The sequence below is a fragment of the Solanum verrucosum genome, unplaced genomic scaffold (genome assembly GCF_900185275.1).
Source record: "Solanum verrucosum unplaced genomic scaffold, falcon-dt-bn FXZP01000001.1, whole genome shotgun sequence".
Taxonomy (NCBI): Eukaryota; Viridiplantae; Streptophyta; class Magnoliopsida; order Solanales; family Solanaceae; genus Solanum; species Solanum verrucosum.
In genome coordinates this window covers 271488-289953 of record NW_026020283.1, presented here as the reverse complement: position 1 = coordinate 289953, position 18466 = coordinate 271488, and the positions used below count along the sequence as shown (strand labels likewise).

The following is an 18466-nucleotide window of genomic DNA, read 5'->3' as shown; positions in this document are numbered from 1 at the left end:
TATAGTGACACTTTCGCTCTTGTGGCCAAAATAGCATCAGTCCGTCTTTTTCTATGTATGACTGCCGTTCGTCATTGGCCTCTTCATCAGTTGGACATTAAAAATGCTTTTCTGCATGGTGATCTTGAGGAAGAAGTCTATATGGAGCAACCACCTGGTTTTGTTGCTCAGGGGGAGTCTAGAAACCTCGTATGTCGATTGCGTCGGTCACTCTATGGTCTGAAACAGTCTCTTCAAGCTTGGTTTGGAAAGTTCAGTATAGTAATTCAGGAGTTTGGCATGACTCGTAGTGGAGCTGATCACTCTATGTTCTATCGGCATTCAACACCAAATTTGTGTATTTATTTGGTTGTTTACGTTGATGATATCGTTATCACCGGCAATGATCAAGTTGGTATCGCTAATTTGAAGCAGTATCTCTTTCAACATTTCCAAACTAAAGACCTCGGCAGACTGAAGTATTTCCTAGGTATTGAGGTTGCTCAGTCTAGATCAGGTATTGTTATTTCTCAACGCAAGTATGCTTTAGACATTCTTGAGGAGACTGGAATGATGGGATGTAAACCTATTGGCACTCCTATGGATCCGAATGTTAAACTCCTCCCAGAACAGGGGGATCAACTCAGTAATCCTGAGAGGTATAGACGGTTGGTTGGAAAGTTGAATTATCTCATGGTGACTAGACCGGACATCTCTTTTCCTGTGAGTGTCGTAAGTCAGTTTATGACTTCTCCTTGTGATAGTCATTGGGATGCAGTTGTTCGTATTCTGCGATATATAAAGTCAGCTCCTGGTAAAGGACTACTCTTTGAGGATCAAGGCAATGAGCATATCACCGGATATACAGACGCTGATTGGGCAGGATCACCCTGTGATAGACGTTCCACATCCGGATATTGTGTTTTAGTAGGAGGTAATTTGGTGTCATGGAAGAGTAAGAAACAAAGTGTGGTTGCTTGATCTAGTGTAGAAGCAGAATATTGAGCAATGGCTGTAGCAACTTGTGAGCTAGTTTGGATCAAACAGTTGCTTGGAGAACTGAAGTTTGGAGAAATCGGTCATATGGAACTTGTGTGTGATAATCAAGCAGCCCTTCATATCGCATCAAATCCAGTGTTTCATGAGAGGACTAAACACATTGAGATTGATTGTCACTTTGTCAGAGAAAAGATACTCTCAGGAGATATTGTTACTAAATTTGTGAAGTCAAATGATCAACTTGCAGATATCTTCACCAAGTCCCTCACCGGTCCTCGTATTAATTACATTTGTAACAAGTTAGGCACATATAATTTGTATGCACCAGCTTGAGGGGAGTGTTAGAATAGAATATGTACACACAATCCTACACAGAATAGGAATAGTTTATAGTCTCTTATTTGGTAAGGAATTGTATTGTAGTGTCTATAAATAGAGTTCTCTATGTAATAATTAAAACAACAATTCAATAATATTCTTCTCCAATATTTCTCACAAATAAGAAGACACTTAAACCATCTTTTATATTTTGTGAGTGAATTGCAGGGATTACATTGGGTATGTTGTTGTTGTTGGTAGGGAGGGGCTGGTCAATATTAGTTCCTTCAAGGGTAAAGTTGAATAAGAAGATACTTCAACCATCTTTTATATTTTGTGAGTGGATTGCAGAGTATTGATCTAAGATTTCAGGGGATGATGGAGTGTAATGGCTAAATGCTAAACTTAAAGGACCTTTTATTCTTTTGAGCCCCATTATAACATAGAGAAAGTTTTAACCTCTAATCACCAACATTCACTTAATGCTGGTTTTCATTTATAAAATTACCATACTTACCAAAAAAATATATATAACACAGAGAAAGTTCGAAGAAGGAACTACAAAATCCTTTCCAGTATGTCAGTTTGGTGCATATCACTTCAAAGAAGTGGGAGGACCTCAGATCAAGTGTACTCTGTCGACCACTTATGTTCCTCTGGAAATTTTAGTATGTGGTAAGTGGTGCATGGTAATTGTTGTTTTGTTTTTATAATCCACATATCATCATGGTACCCCCAACAAAGATGGTCACCCTTGAAGAAAAGGAAAAAAAGTTGAGATTGTTGAGAGTTTAACGAAGTTCGAAACAAAAGGAAAATGTTTCTCTATGGCCAGGGTGGGGACTAACCAACTGTTAATTGATTGTATTTATACTGATGTACAACAGTAAGAACATATATTAGTTGGTATTGTGTGTATATTTGCTACGCCAAGCTAGCTCTTCATAGGGGTTTCTATTTCAAGAAGGCCTAAGTTCTTCCTTTATTAAGGTAAGGTCCTAGTGTAAAATTACTACTCACTCTGTCCCATATTAACTGATCACCTTTCTAAATATACATGTCCCAAATTACTTGATCACTTAATAAATTAAGATAAAATTAATTAAAATTTTCCTATTTTACCCCTATAATTAATACTCATCATCATGCTTAATGTTCCCATAATTTCTCTTTGGAAGCTTTAAAAAAATTAAAGTTTCTAGAATTTATATTTCCAAAGAGTTCATTACATACTTAATTACTCCTTTGTACTCTTGCTCTCACCCATTTTGGAGTACTTATAATAGAATTGTTTAAGAACAAGTATACACGTGAACAATCAAAAACAACTCATAAAGTGAGAACATCACTATAATGCGAAGATCAAAAAAAATAATGGAGCGACAAGTTATGATTAATCTGCCAAAATTTGAAGATCCAAAAAATTCCTTGGAAAATTTTTGGAAGAAAAAAGTGTTTCACCATGTATTAATTTGAAATAAATGTGCATAAGTTTCAATAATACCTTTTGTATGCCTTATGTCATCATAAATTATCTTGATATCCATCAATATGGATAAAAGATAAATTAGTCAAATTAATATCTTATTTATGATTTCTTAAGTATTGTGTAAAATGGAAAGTGATCAATTAATATGGGACAGAGGGAGTACTTTCTGATTCTTACTTGATTAATTTTTATGCCCACAAACCTGGCCTCGGAAATTAAAATATTTTGAGCACGAGTTTTTATGGTCCATTGGGCAATTTAAGTTACCATGGGGAAAGGATCCCTCCAGTAAAATTTGTTCCATTGGTCAATTTAAGTTACCATGGGGAAAGGATCCCCTCCAGTAAATTTTGGTCCATTAGCCAATTTAAGTTAGCACAAGGAAAGGATCCCTGCAGTAAATTTTGCTCCTTTACTCTTTACTGGAGTTATGAATGTGTGCAATGTTTTAAAAATAACTCTTAAACGTTTGAAATAAGTGCATCTTAACACAGTAGACAAATTATATAATAATTTTATTCTTAATACATTGCTCCCTCTGTCCCATATTAACTGCTCACTTTCCATTTTACACAATACTTAAGAAATCATAAATAAGATGATTAATTTGACTAATTTACCCTTTATCCATATTGATGAATATAAAGATAATTTATGATGACATAGGGCATACAAAAGGCATCATTGGAACTTATGCACCTTTATTTCAATATCAATACATGGAGAAACAGTTTTTTCTTCCAAAATTTTTCGAAGGTTTTTGGATCTTCAAATTTTGGTAGATTAATTATAACTTGTCACTCCATTATTTTGTTTGATCTCCGCATTAAATTGATGTTCTCACTTTATGAGTTGTTTTTTATTGTTCACGTGTATACTTGTTCTTAAACAATTCTATTATAAGTACTCCAAAATGAGCAAGAGCAAGACTACAAAGGAGTAATTAAGTATTTAATGAACTCTTTGGAAAGATAAATTCTGAAAACTTTAATTTTGTTTAAGCTTCCAAAGAGAAATTATGGGAACATTAAGCATGATGATGAATATTATTTATAGGGGTAAAATAGGAAAATTTTAATTAATTTTATCTTAATTTAGTAAGTGATCAAGTAATTTGGGACATGTATATTTAGAAAGGTGATCAGTTAATATGTATAAACAAGTACAAAGATAATAAACGAATGAAAGAAAAAAAGAACTATTTGTTTTCTGTTTTTATTGGGTACAATTTATTTTCTGTTGCTATTACGCAAGAAAAGAAGACAAAAAGTCTAAATGAACATTTAAAAAAAATTGAGTTTATAATGTTTGATCCAATCCTTCAAAAGTAATTCTCTAACACATGTCCACACACCCATAAATCCATTGAAGAGAATGGAGCAAAACCCACTGGAGGGGATCCTTTTCTGATGCAAGAACTGATGGAAGAACAATCCAATGGAACAGTAAAAACAGATTTTGTAAAAGAGAAGAAGAAGTTAACTAATTCTATCTAATTTTACGGCTAGAGATATTTCATATATGATAAAAAGAACTAAAGAGAGAACATTACAATTTATACCAAGTCTTAACCCTAGATGACTCACCTTTCTTTCCAGAAAAGAAGATAAGGTAGTACAGATTCCTGCAAAAAGCACCTGACATGGACTGGATAGGGATCCCTCCTCTAATTAATGGGTCTAATGTGCAAATAAGGAAAATACAATATAAAACTATTTGGGACCATAGTGTAACTAAGACTCAATGCCTACTTAACTACTTTTAACTGATTGTTACCATTAAATAAACAGAAGGTACTACTCCTAAAGCTTCAACATCTCATTCTGATTCTTGATTGCCTTTGTTCTGCATCATTTTCCTATTGCAGGGTGGTGGGGAGACCAGGTCATATTTTGTCTTTATCTTATTCCTTATAAAGTTTGTCAAGGCAGGCTCGCAAAAGCTATTTTGTTTCTCTATGACGAGATCTAGGAAATGTTGCTGTCTTTTCTGTATGGCTCTGTGTGTGGTGCGCCAGAATTATGTTTATTACTCATGTCCATCTTCAGGTTGTTGAGTGTAAAAATAAACTTAATGCGTCCTGGTCCTACAATATTTGACTTTGAGGCTTGATATCTTTTGACAGAACTATCTGGCATAGACTTGTTTATGGCTGATGTCGAAGCATTGGAGGCATATCTTAATTATTTCTACTGCATATCTAAGCGATGGACAAAGCCACTTCCTGAAACATATGATCCGGAACAAGTGTCAGAATATTTCAATTTAAGACCCCATGTAGTGGCTCTTCGTCTGCTTGAGGTAATTGAGATAATTTATTATGACACTTCACTGTGATCTTTGTTCATCATTTCTGTTCAATCAGTCAAATTTTGGTTGATGACCAACAACCTGTTAGGATTTTGCCACACTATAAGTCCAACTAAATTTGGGCACAAATTATCATGCATCTAGTGTCCTATCTTTTAGAAAAGATATGTTTCAGATTCACGCAGAAACTCAATTTAGAAACCTTGTGGGAGCAATTTGGCATGAATTGGAAGTTATTGTTTTTGGTTCGGTCTTTGGGACCAGGGGTACCTGGAAGTTATCCTAGAGTTGTTTTCAAGTCTAGACCTCAAAATATACATATATACATCATATCATCTGATTAATTCAGTCTATTTACAAAATAAATAAATCATATGCTTAATTCATAGCCGTCAGTTCTTTTACTGCATTCACATCTGAGTATGTGGTTATCTTTACCATTTATAAAGCTCTAGCCTCTTGGAGTAACTTCATTGATCTCCCATAACTACCTTGGTCATACATTAACATTAAAATCCTGAAGTGTCTCCACTTTTGTACTATTAGTTTGAGTAGTGATAGGGCTAAATTGGTCACTTCAATATGCTCCTCTTCCTTAATAATGGCTGTTATCAACCCAATATTGTCTTAATTTTTACTTGCCATTTAAACTTGAAGTCTGTAATTTATATTTTTGAATCATGTCCCCAAAGGGACTAGCAATTTGCATTTGGCAATAACTAAATAAACAGTTTATAGTGGAAGATATGTGACACATGTACTGTGTGCCTCAATTGTAGTTGACAACAAAAACTGTTATATGTTGAAACAGGTCAAACCAGGAACACTTGTCTGGTGTAGGTTTTATGGCTTCTTTATTGATAGTTTTCTACTAATATCATGGTAAAAATGATGGAGAGGAAATAACTTGGACTCCTGGCTTATGCTTAGTTTCGGGCATATTCTCCACTTGTATTCTTTTCTTACTGCTCATCAATCCGTGAAACATTTCTTATTAACTTATCTGTTTCCTCTACATAAAGAGCTGCTAACAAGGTTAATCCGTAGAATTACAATCTTAAGGGGCTTTATGTTTTGTAAGGTATTTGTTGCCTTCACTTCTGCGGCAATCCAAATTAGAATATCTGGACTTCTCCCCACTTCGAATGAAGATGTCGTGAAGGAAACGTCAGACTACATTCTTGGGAAGGTTTTAAAGGAAACGATGCTAAACCTTGGTCCTACTTTTATCAAGAGTAAGTATTAAGGACTACCTTAATTTTAGGTTTGGTAATGTTCAGGGCTCTTAATGAATCATTGTTGTATTCTCTTTTTCTTGTTTGAAGTCATTCAATGACTTGCATATTTAAGTGTATTTCTTTTCTAATCAATAGATACCAGTCTAACATTATTTTCTTATTGTGCAGTTGGTCAGTCTCTCTCAACAAGGCCCGATATAATTGGTTCTGAAATTACAAAGGTTGGTTTACGCACATGCCATCTATACTACTTTTTTCACCATAATTATTCTATCAACCTTCATATTTCCATGCATCATTTTCTACATGTAGTGTATAGGATTTGTTGGTTGGACTCTCACTCTTGGTAGTGTTGTTATATGTAATCTCCATCTGTATCATCCAACTGAATTGACGTCACAGATGATCTAATATTTATAAGTATTAAAAACTAAAAAGGTACAATGATAATTAAGCTATGAAGAAAGGTTAGGGCTCAAGAGAAATCATACATGTGGACAACAGAATAGCCTAGTGATAAGGACCCTGCACCTCAAACCATAAGGTTGGGGGTTTGAGTCACCAAAGGAGCAAAAGTGTGAAATGGCCACTGTTCAACTCCTGACTAATAGGGTGGATTTACATGTGGGAGGATAGTTAGGAGTTTGATAATATACCGACTGAAGATCACTTATCAAAAAACAAAAATTATAAAAATCTGAAAGTTGGTTCCGAATAGCAGGCAAGTATCTATATGAACTGAAGTTGTATCTTTTGATTTTACTTCGTTAAAATCTCTTAGAACAGAATCTGTGGGATAATGGTTTATCCAGTTTTGTTTTTCCTTTGAGAATGAGAACATTCGTATTAAGACTTAAGAGCACTAGGACAGTGCTAAAGCCATATATATGAGGACAGATCCAAAAACGAGCAAAAAACCTAACCAATTACAATTGCCCCATCTGATGTGAAAGGGGCTTGGGCATTCAAAGAAATTGATCCTGGACGTGAAGAATAAAATAAAAAAGGTTTTTCTTGCTTGATTTTTCAAATTTTCTTAGGATTTGGTCTATTCCACACATTTAACTAAGAATAAGAACAAAGGATTTCGAAATTTGAAAAAAAAAAATCAAGTCATCAACAGAAAGAGAGGGATTCGTGGAGACGAGTTTTTCAATCCCACATGAACCCAAGAACAATTATGGAAAGCAATAAAAGGTTAGGAAGATTAAGGCAATTGTTGGGGTAAACACACACCTAAGTAATTACTTACCTAAACATATGTAAATGCAACCAATAATCTTAAATCTAGGATAGAAAAAAATGTTTAATCTAGAATTGAACTGCAATCGATTTGCTCAAAGACACAATGAATAGCCTGTATAAGACAAATCCTCAGCACTCTCATATCCCATCATTCCCTCCTTTTTAAAGAAATCCGTCCTCGGTTTTGGTCCTTGCAAAACAATGACGGAAATAAGTATGAAATCACAAATTTGACCAAACAATACATAGCAAAGGCAAGGGAGTTTTACAAATTTCCATTCAATAAACTTTTGTGATATAGCCAAGTATCATAAAAATCAAAGAAGAATATCGTCATATTATAAGCAACATGTATACTTGACTATAAGGAGCAAACTTCTTATTGAATTGATCAAAGCAACCAAATTTTTTAAGAAATGGAACATATGAAGCACACTTGGAAGCATTAACAAATGAAAACATATTTGAGCTATCAAATTAGTCCATTCCCTAATTGACATTTCACCAATTTCATCACAATATATAATAATCCTGAGATCAAACACAAATTTTAATTCCCAAATGCCCAGCTCTCAAAGAGAGTAAATTAAATTCATAATCCAAAATAATCTGCTCTTCACAATAGAGACATTGACAAGCTGTCTGTCAATGGAGAATGCACGGGGGAACCAACAGTGATCAAAGAACAAATCATTAAATACTATCAGAACTTATATGCTGAAAGCCTGAAACAGAAAGATGGAGACCGCAATTCAACGTCAGATCCGGTACTATGGTGAATGAGATGGATAACATCATGCTACAAGAACAATTCAGTGAAAAGGAAATAAAAGACTGTGTAATGGCATGTGCGAGGGATAAAGCACCTGGCCCTGACGGTTACACCATGCATTTTTCATAGCCTGTTGGGATGTGGTCAGTAAAGAAGTAGTTGCAGCAGTGCATAACTTCCATGCTCAGAGCTTTTTTGAAAAAAGTTTCAATGTGACCATAGCACTGATCCCAAAAAAGATGGGGGCAAAGCAGTTGAAGGACTTCAGACCCATAAGCCTAATAGAGAAGCATTTACAAGATTCTATCAAAAGTTCTGACTTAAAGGCTCAAGAAAGTAGTTTCCAAGCTGGTGGATGTTCACAATTGGCTTTTATAAAAGGCAGACAAATCATGGATGCAATTTTGATTGCAAATGAGTGTGTGGATGTCAGAAAGATCAGCAAGGTCCCAGGTGTTTTATGTAAGTTCGATATTGAGAAAGCCTACGACCACCTTCATTGGGGATTCCTCTGGAAGACCTTATAGAATATGGGTTTTGGTGAAAAATGGATAAAATGGATGAAATTCTGCATCACGAGTGTGAAGTTTTCCATTCTGATAAATGGATCTCCTTCTGCATTCTTCCCATCTAAGAGAGGATTGAGACAAGGGGACCCCCATCCTCTTTTCTCTTTATTCTGGCAATGGAAGGACTAAATGACATGCACAGGACAACTCAAATAAAAGGATAGATAAGAGGTTTCAATGCCAACATGATTGATAGACAGGACTGGCCATATCACATTTACATTATGCTCATGACACCCTGATTTTTTTGTGATGCAGAGAGCTCCCAACTTAAGTATTTAAGAATTATCTTGATATGGTTTGAAGCCATCTCAGGTTTACACATTACCTGGGGGAAAAACTTCATTTACCCAGTTAATAAGGTGTCCAATATAAATGGGTTAGCAAATATTCTAGGGGAAAGATAGGAGAACTTCCCAAAGTGTACTTTGGAATGCCTCTGGGGATAAGAGCAAGTCAAAAAGCATATGGAACAATGTTCTAGAGAAATGTGAGAAGGTAGTGAATTGGAAAAGAAAATATTTGTCTCTAGGTGGAAGGGGAACTCTCGTCAACAGTGTGTTGGATGCCATGCATACATACATGATCTCAATTTTCCCAATGCCTGCAAATGTGATTGACAGAATGGATGCCATCAGAAATAATATTTTGTGGCAAGGGAATTGTGATCCTAATGATCACAAATTTCATCTTGTAAAGTGGGATCAAGTCATTCAAAGCAAAAAAGAAGGGGGTCTAGGGATACGGAATCTAAAGCTGCAAAATCAGAGCCTTCTGATGAAATGGCTACGCAGATTTGCATCATAGTAACAAGCACTGTGGAAGGAGACAATCAAGGCTAGTTTTGGAATGGAGACCAAATGGACTACCTACATGCCCACAGAACCTTATGGGACTGGAGTATGGAGGTCTATCAGAAGTCAATGGATCAGTTTTGCTAACAGCTGCAAAATCAAGGTAGGAAATGGGGGAAAACACTGTTTTGGGAAGATGTGTGGGTTGGACAGGAAACTTTGAAGAACAAGTATCCTAACCTGTTCAACCTGAGACTTCGAAAGGTATACACAATCAGACAAATGAGAGACAATCAGGGGTGGGATCTCAGGTTTAGAAGGGACTTGAACGATTGGGAAATTAACAAAGTGGCTGAACTACTCAATACTCTGGAGCAATACAAAAAATTAAACTCCAACGGGGACAATCTATTTTAGCTACTAGACAAGCAAGGCAGATTTTCAGTTGGTTCAGCTTACAAGAGATCACAAATCTCAGTCTCACAGTGTGGTAGTTGGCCCTGGAAGATGATCTAGAAAGTCAAGGTACCCTTCAAGGTAGTATGTTTCACTTGGCTACTTGCCAAAAAAGCCACACTCACCCAAGACAACCTTATGAAAAGAGGTTCTCAAATTTGCTCTAGAGGCTCTTTTTGTGAATGTAAGATTGAGACAATAAACCATCTCTTTCTACATTGTAGAGAGACTATGAAGTTATGACAGATTTCCATTAATTTAAGAGGCATAAGCTGGACTGTGCCAAGGAGCATCAAAGAGGCTTTAGCTTGCTGGAATAGAGATGGGAATCAGTCAGGACACAAGGAGAGATGGAAGATTTTCCCTGCCTACATTTGGTGGACTATATGGATGGAAAGGAATCAGAAGTGCTTCGAAAACAAGAGATGCTCTCTGTAGAAACTAAAGATGAACTGTCTAGGCGTTTTTTTGGTGTAAACACAAATATCCACAAGGAGAAGAGGATATTACTAGTATTCTAAATTATTTATGAAGCATTAGTAGGGTCACTTCTCTCTCTGTAATTTTGCTGTAAGTATTACTGGAATACTTTCTGAGTATTCCTTTGTTCATAATAGAAGTTACCTTTTTTTAATAAAAAAATAAAGACATAGTAGCCTATTTATATTAGGGTTCATTAACTAAGCAAAAATATTAAAATACCCTTTTACTTAGGGCCTCCCAATTTAAGACCAAAGAAATGGGTCTTCTTTCTTCTTTTGGGTTTCCAATTTTCTTGAACCTTGTTCTCCACTCTTTTAGTATCCACATAAGCATATTATGGATCTTGAAGCTCGGAAAGAACCCTCCAATTTCATGATGACCATCTCGTATGCCCCCATTACTATCAAATCATTAAAGAATCCTCCTCCTATTTAGACATTATTTACACCAAAAGTGAAACAGAAGTAGACACTTCATCTTAATAATCTGCAAGTGGCTGCTACTTACTTCATAAACTCTAGAATTTCTCTCCCTCCAAATTGCCCACTATATATAAGCAGGAACCAATCTCCACCATTTCTTCTGTCCGGCCATTTCCACCTCTTAAGGAAATCAACAGAGTTTGCAGGCATACACCATTTGATCTTCATAATGTTTAGAAAGAGTTGATACAGATGGTCAGTAAAGAGCAATTAAATGGAACACATTCTAGTTCAGTTAAAGACCTTCATCTCATGCATGAACCAAGTCACTTCAAAGTTCAAATCTCATATGCACATCTCTATTTTTGCCAAAGTTGTTAATCTGATACAGCTGAAGAGGTGCTGTTCAAGTTAACATTAATAAGATGTTAGTGATTAAACGTGTAAAGATGATTACATGTTACGTGAAATTTTTCTTTTTCTTGATTAAGAAGAAGACTTAGCTATCAGTTATATTCTAATTAACTTTCAAGCTGAGATATGGTCATTTTAGCATTGAAGTGATAATTTTTCTGTTGTCTGAAATCATTTTCTTTTAATGCATCAATGCTGGTTGGCCATTATCTTTAAGAGGACTAAAGTAGAAATCTGAACTAAGGACCTACAGTATCTCTAGCTAGTTGTCATCAGAAATTCCTGGATTAGAAACAGGGGCGGAGCTACAGTATATCGAGGGTGGTCAGGCGAAGACCTTTCGTTCGGGAAATTATACTTTATATACAGATAACATGCTACTCATGTGGTTATATAACACACTTTAAACACCCTTTGGAACAACTGGAAGGTGTAGTCCAGTGGATTTGGGTGTTCAAGAAACGTTGATGCGCTCCTCCGCAGGGGTTTGAATCCGTGTATTTGCAAGCGGATTAGACTTTTTTTAAAACATTTTCAGAGCAACAACTAATCCATTTTTAATATTTTCAGAGGAACAACTAATCCAACGGCATTGTTCCTCCTTTAATTGCTCATTAACTATAATTATATTAGAATCATGAGAGAGAAAAAGAAATAAATTGATGAAAATTAAAATAGATCCCTTAATACGAGAAATAAATGATTATTTTCTAGATCTATTTTTATCACATGTAAGCAATTTTGTGCTATAAATTTATTATTTTGTAAATAATTCAAAAGTGGTATTACTTGTTAAAATAATCCTTATTAGAGACCCACAACACAAAAATCTCTAAAAAAATAAAATAAAAGTTGCAGTAGCCAATTGAAAAGAGTAATTGTTTAATTGAAGTTAATAAGCAGTCCTAAAAACTCTTTGTTTTTCATGTCTAGTTTTTACTGTTGCATCGTCAGAGGCGGTGAAAATATGAAGCATAAAAGTGGTTTCATTTTATGCTGAATTCTCCTCACTTCCTCATCTTATTTTGTGTTGTTTGTTTAATTCATATTAAATTAAATAGAAGCTCATTAAAACTACATATTACATAGTTTTTTAAAAAAATTGGTGCATCCATTCATATAAAAATTCAGTTACTTATATTGAGTGGTTTGATTTTAAAATTTTATGTGCACCCATTCGTCAATTATTTTTTACTTATCAATGCTTGAACACCCTTAGTGAAATTCTTGGCTACGCCACTGATTTGAAATGAACATACTTCTTTGATCCTAATGGCCCATTCTAGTATATTGTTTAAACATTAGCCAGCGGGTATATTTTTTCTAGTTGTTTATCATGCCAATACCGGAGCTTATTCCACATTATTTAACAATATTTTTTAAAAAATCACGCTCTGTGCATATTATTTCTATTTAAATTAGAATCCGTTGAAACTATGAAAAGCCTGTGACTTGGGTCACAACTCCACCACCGAGGAGCAGGGTGCTTCCTGCTTTCAGTTCACATATGTAGATCAATGGCGTTCTTTTGTTATGGTTTCCTTTTTCTTGATTAGTCTTTCCATAGAAATCCATATTGGTTATGCAGCAAGAATCTACAGTGCCACACCTGCCACTTAGAGTTCCATGTCCATGTTCTTTGCTGTTACCATGAAACATGTAAAGATGGTAGATCATGTTGTATTTTCATCTTTGCTTCGGGTGGTGATTGCAGGCGCTGTCTGAGCTCCATGATCGAATTCCACCTTTCCCCAGGGACGTGGCCATGAAGATCATCGAGGAAGATTTGGGTTCTCCTATTTCGACATATTTTAGCTACATCTCTGAAGAACCTGTTGCTGCAGCTTCATTTGGTCAGGTGGCTATTGTCTCTGTTTTAGAGATGATTTTAATATTTTTCATTGGAGGATATTTCAGTATGCACCCTTTTACATAACATTTTGGATATGAGAAATGTCATTGATAATACTTAATATCACAAAATTGTCTATTCATGGTATTGTCTTTACCCGCTGTAGGTGTATAGAGGGAGTACTCTCGATGGTTCAAGCGTGGCTGTGAAAGTTCAGCGGCCAGACTTGCGCCATGTCGTAGTTCGGGATGTATATATTCTTCGTGTTGCGGTCCGTGTCCCAATTCCCTGTTCTGATTCTTTTTTCATGTAATCGTAGATTCAAGACTAACCTTGCAATTGATTGCTTCAGCTAGGACTCGTGCAGAAGATAGCAAAAAGGAAAAATGATCTTCGTCTCTATGCAGACGAGCTTGGAAAAGGGTTGGTTGGGGAGTTAGATTACACCTGTGAAGCTGAAAATGCCATGAAGTTTCAGGTATTTGGTTGGTTTTTGTACAAATTCCTCCTCCCTCCATAATAAATGAAGAAAACAAAGAAAAATGGAATTAAATGAAGAAAGGGAGCAGTCAGTCAGATAAAAACCAAAAGCATCTGTTGAAGTGTAAATGAAGGTCCTATTAGCATTTGCAGATGCTTTTGATGGCTTTAGAAGATAACTTCAAACCAAGATTGTGATCCTTGTTGGTGTCTGCTAGATTTATTAGCTTCACATAATCTTCTTCACTGTTGGTTGATGCAATGTCTTCAGATCTGTGATTATATCTCAATTTTCCTTCGTTCAAATGTGGTGATTATTGTTGTAACAAAGACAAGCCTATGTCTGGCATTGATCTGCCCCTTCTCATATAAATAGAAGCAGTTATTTATTTTGTTGCTTTGACTGGATCACAGAACTAAGATAATAACCGTGACCTTGCATTCCTTGTTTTTATTAAGTTGATTCTGAGTGCACATAGAAAGTTATAGTTTATTTGAAGCGATTATACAACAAGCACTGGTCCAACCTAACTTGCTTGATTCACATGAAGTTCTCTTCTTCAAGTTTAATGCTTTTCTTTGGGATCATAGCTGCGCTCTTTTCTATATTTGTTTTTTCTTTTCTTTTTCAATGTGTAGCTGAAAATATGCTCTAGATATGAGACTCTTTTCTACATTTGTTTTTTTCTTTTTCAATGACAACAACAACATACCTAGTTTGATCCCACAAGTGGGGTCTGGAGAGGGTGGGATGTACTCAGACCTTACCCCTACCTTGTGAGGGTTAGAGGTTGTTCCCGTTAGTTTCTTTTTCAATGAGTAACTGAGAATATGCTCTACTTATTTTGTCTTTCACCTTGTCAAACATCTACTGCAGGAAGTCCATTCTACATATTCTTTCATCCGTGTTCCAAATGTTTATCAACGTCTAAGCGGAAAGAGAGTTTTGACTATGGAATGGCTCGTTGGTGAGAGTCCAACTGATTTGCTGATGATGTCCTCAGAGGATTCTGTAGTTGATCAATCAACACATGGAGAGGGGTGCCAAAGTGAAGCTAAACGACGTCTGCTTGATCTGGTGCATTTAGTTTTGTTCTTTAATCATTCCTTACTTCACTTTGAACAAGACATTATTTTAATCCTTATTGTGATGCTACTAAGCATTTACCAAGGTGCATAATTCAAGCAACGTCTTATACACATCACCAACAACATACCCAGTATTGACCCCACATGGTGGGGTCTAGGGAGGGTGAGGTGTACGTAAACCTCTTTTTTTTTTTTTTATAATCGTGGTGTCCGGGCCAGCTTGCGCACACCTCAACTAATTCCATGGGATATTTGCCACCTTTCACCAGTAACATGTACCAAGTAACTCTATTCACCAAGTCTTGGATAGATGAAAAAAATCATTTAGTGTTTTTGTCTCTGCTGGGATTAGAACCGGAGATCTCATGGTTCTCACCTACTTTAGTGATCATTAGGTCACACCCTTGGATGCATGTGTACGTAGACCTTACCCCTACCTTGTGGGTTAGAAAGGCTGTTTCATATAGACCCTCGGCTAAAAAAAACTTGTATGACAAATGCAAAAGTAAAATTTTTGGTACAAATACTGTAGAAAAGAAAATTAGAAAAGTATTGACAATAAAAATCATAAGGGTAACCAAAGTAAAAGCAATAACAATAGTAATACAATTTGAAGAATAATAATGATACTGATAAGTAAAAAAGGTTCCCAAACAAGGTGCTCGAAGCTAGAACCGTACTTACCCATAAGAAGAGAAAATCGCCCCACTGCTCCTTGACCTCCATACTTTCCTTTCTAGGGTCATGTCCTTGGTGAGTTGAAGATAAGTCATGTCATATCTAATCACCTCACCATAATTCTTCCTTGGGTTACCTCTCACACCTTAGACCTAATCACCGCAAACCTCTCACACCTACTCATTGGGGCATCTGTACTCCTATGTACATGTCCAAACCATCTTAATCTTACTTCCTAAATCTTGTCCATAACTAAAGTCACTCCTACCTTACCTTGTATATCTTCGTTCATAATCTTATTTCTCCTAGTGTGTCTACACATCCATCTAAGCATCCTCATCTCCGCTACTCATCTTTTGTATGTGTGAATTTCTTACTTGCCAACACTTTGCCCCAGACAACGTAGTTGGTCTAACAGCCACTCTATAGAACTTACCTTTGAGTCTTGGTGGCACCTTCTTATCACATAGTACACCGGATGCGAGCTTCCATTTTACCCACCCTGCTCCAATACGTTGTGTGACATCCTCGTTGATCTCCCCATTTCCTTGGATTCTATAAATGAATAATTTTTTCAATCTTAAGATAGTTGTGGGAAGAGAAGGGAGTCGGTTCTTATAAAAGGAAAAAGAAGAGAAAACCGAAATGATATCTCTTTGCTTGATGGATTATGGCAAAGAACAATATGATTGAAAGAAATTCTCAAAAAACAATGTGATTATAAGTTGGTTGCGCTATATACCCAATTTTAGCTTGATTTTCCTCTACCAATATGGAAAGAAAATGGAAAGCAGCTCGAGTTGTTTTCTTGAAAGATTAGGAACTATCTTCTTCTACAAAGCATGATGTGAGATGTATCTATCTTATAATATTGATCCTTTTATGCTGATAGATTCTTCTCCATCAACTACTGCTATAGGTTAACAAAGGAGTACAGGCATCATTAATTCAACTCCTTGACACTGGGTTACTACATGCTGATCCACACCCTGGAAATTTAAGATACACATCATCAGCACAAATAGGGTATCTTTACAGTTTCTGCTAAGATAATCAATTTTCTATTTGACAAAAAGGAGTTAGAATCTTGTACTTATTTCTCTTGTTGTAGGTTTCTTGATTTTGGCTTGCTTTGTCGGGTGAAAAGAAAGCATCAGTATGCTATGCTTGCATCCATTGTGCACATTGTAAATGGTGATTGGGAGTCTCTTGTGCTCGATCTAACTGAAATGGATGTTGTTAAGCCAGGGACTAATTTACGCCTTGTCACCATGGTATTTTCTACATATAGTATCACATCAATTTTTACTTTTCAATTATATGGTGTATGGTGCATAAAAGTATCCTTTGCACATTTTAAAGCCAACTGTTTTAAGCTCAAACGGATATCAGTTCTATAGATTTCTAACACCACCAACTTTTTGAAAAACTAACCAGGATTTGGAAGTTGCTTTGGGGGAAGTTGAATTGAAGGGTGAAATTCCTGATATCAAGTTTAGCCGGGTAAGAATTATAAATTTATGTGCAGTAGTACTTGTGTTGCTTTCTCATGTTACATGGATGGTCCCACTCCACAGAGCCTGGTTGGCTTATTATGAAAATAGTTTATGATTGTATAGAATAGTAATTATACATACTGTTTAAAGTCAGTTTCTTTTGGAAGTAATAGCTCCAAAATTTTATCTTTTCGTATGATAGCTGAAAACTTATTGTGATTAATAATACTGATTAGACTGAACCAAGTAAGCAAGAAAGGGTTATATGAAACTGCAGTGTAAGAAAGGTGTTCTCTGTAAAGTTTGCTACAAACGCATGCACATGAAAAACAGCATTATCGATGAATGGCCATGGAAATTAGTTTGGAAAGTCAAAGCCCCAACCAAAGTGGCTTGTTGCAGCTGGGTAATTCTTAAAGGAGGTTGTTTGACACATGAAAGATTTTTTTTTAAAATTAGAAGGGGCATCTCCCTCTGTAGCAGATGTTACCTGTGCCTGCAAAGTTCTTAGGACTCCTGCCATTTGTTTCTGAATTGCCTAGTTGCAGCGATATATGGAATATGTTCCCTCTGTCTTTTTGGCACAGTGGGTTATGCCTTATAGAATCAGAGAAGCTGCACAAGTTGGGGACAGTCGAATGTAAGGAACACAATCAAAAAGCGTTCATAGACTATTCCAGCTTACATTGGTGTCTGTGAAACGAAAGAGAAAATAAGAGAGAACTCGGCTTGATTATGCCCTCAAGCTATTGGGGTTTAAATAGCTAGTTTACATGTCCTAAAAAGGAAAGAAAATCAATACCTAATTACAAAAGTAAATTAAGACCTACTATATTTACATATATGCTAAAATATTACATGATTCTAACAGTGTATATGGCTAAAAAGGAATAGAAGATGCTTCGACGAAGCTCATCTCCTATTCATACTATGAAGTATAGATGTATTACAAACATTTTTTGCTGTAGTTAACTTCATAAAGTAAATAATTTTGATAAGCTTTTTGACTTTGTTAGCTCTTAGAAGGCATATAGGATGATCATTACTCAGGAGCTACTTATTTTCTTTTATATCCTCTTGCTTGTAATTTTCATCAACTACCAGATGCATGTTTAATGAAACTATAAGAATCATATATATATATATATATATATATATAAAAGAGAACCTTAGGCCCGCCTACGTGGCGCCACCACAAACCAGGATTCCCTTTTAATTTATTTATTTCCAAAATTAGCCTTCCCTTTCGTGAAAAGTTGTGACTTTTATGAAGAGTTGCGACTTCAATGAAAAGTTGCGACTTTTATGAAAGGTTGTGACCTTTCCGAAGGGTTGCAACTTCCAAATAGTTGTGACCTTTCCAATAAGGCACAACAAACATTT

General features: G+C 35.8%; 1 protein-coding gene across 1 annotated transcript in view; it reads left to right on the top strand.

Moving 5' to 3' along the window:
- Positions 1-18466, top strand: part of LOC125834216 (uncharacterized) — a 47065-nt gene that overhangs the window by 4784 nt on the left and 23815 nt on the right. The window contains exons 2-11 of the mRNA XM_049513387.1: positions 4911-5086; positions 6177-6330; positions 6502-6554; positions 13203-13346; positions 13507-13611; positions 13693-13818; positions 14698-14898; positions 16507-16613; positions 16699-16861; positions 17025-17090. Of these exons, the coding sequence (XP_049369344.1) occupies positions 4911-5086; positions 6177-6330; positions 6502-6554; positions 13203-13346; positions 13507-13611; positions 13693-13818; positions 14698-14898; positions 16507-16613; positions 16699-16861; positions 17025-17090 (1295 nt within the window). The remainder of the gene's footprint in view (positions 1-4910; positions 5087-6176; positions 6331-6501; positions 6555-13202; positions 13347-13506; positions 13612-13692; positions 13819-14697; positions 14899-16506; positions 16614-16698; positions 16862-17024; positions 17091-18466) is intronic.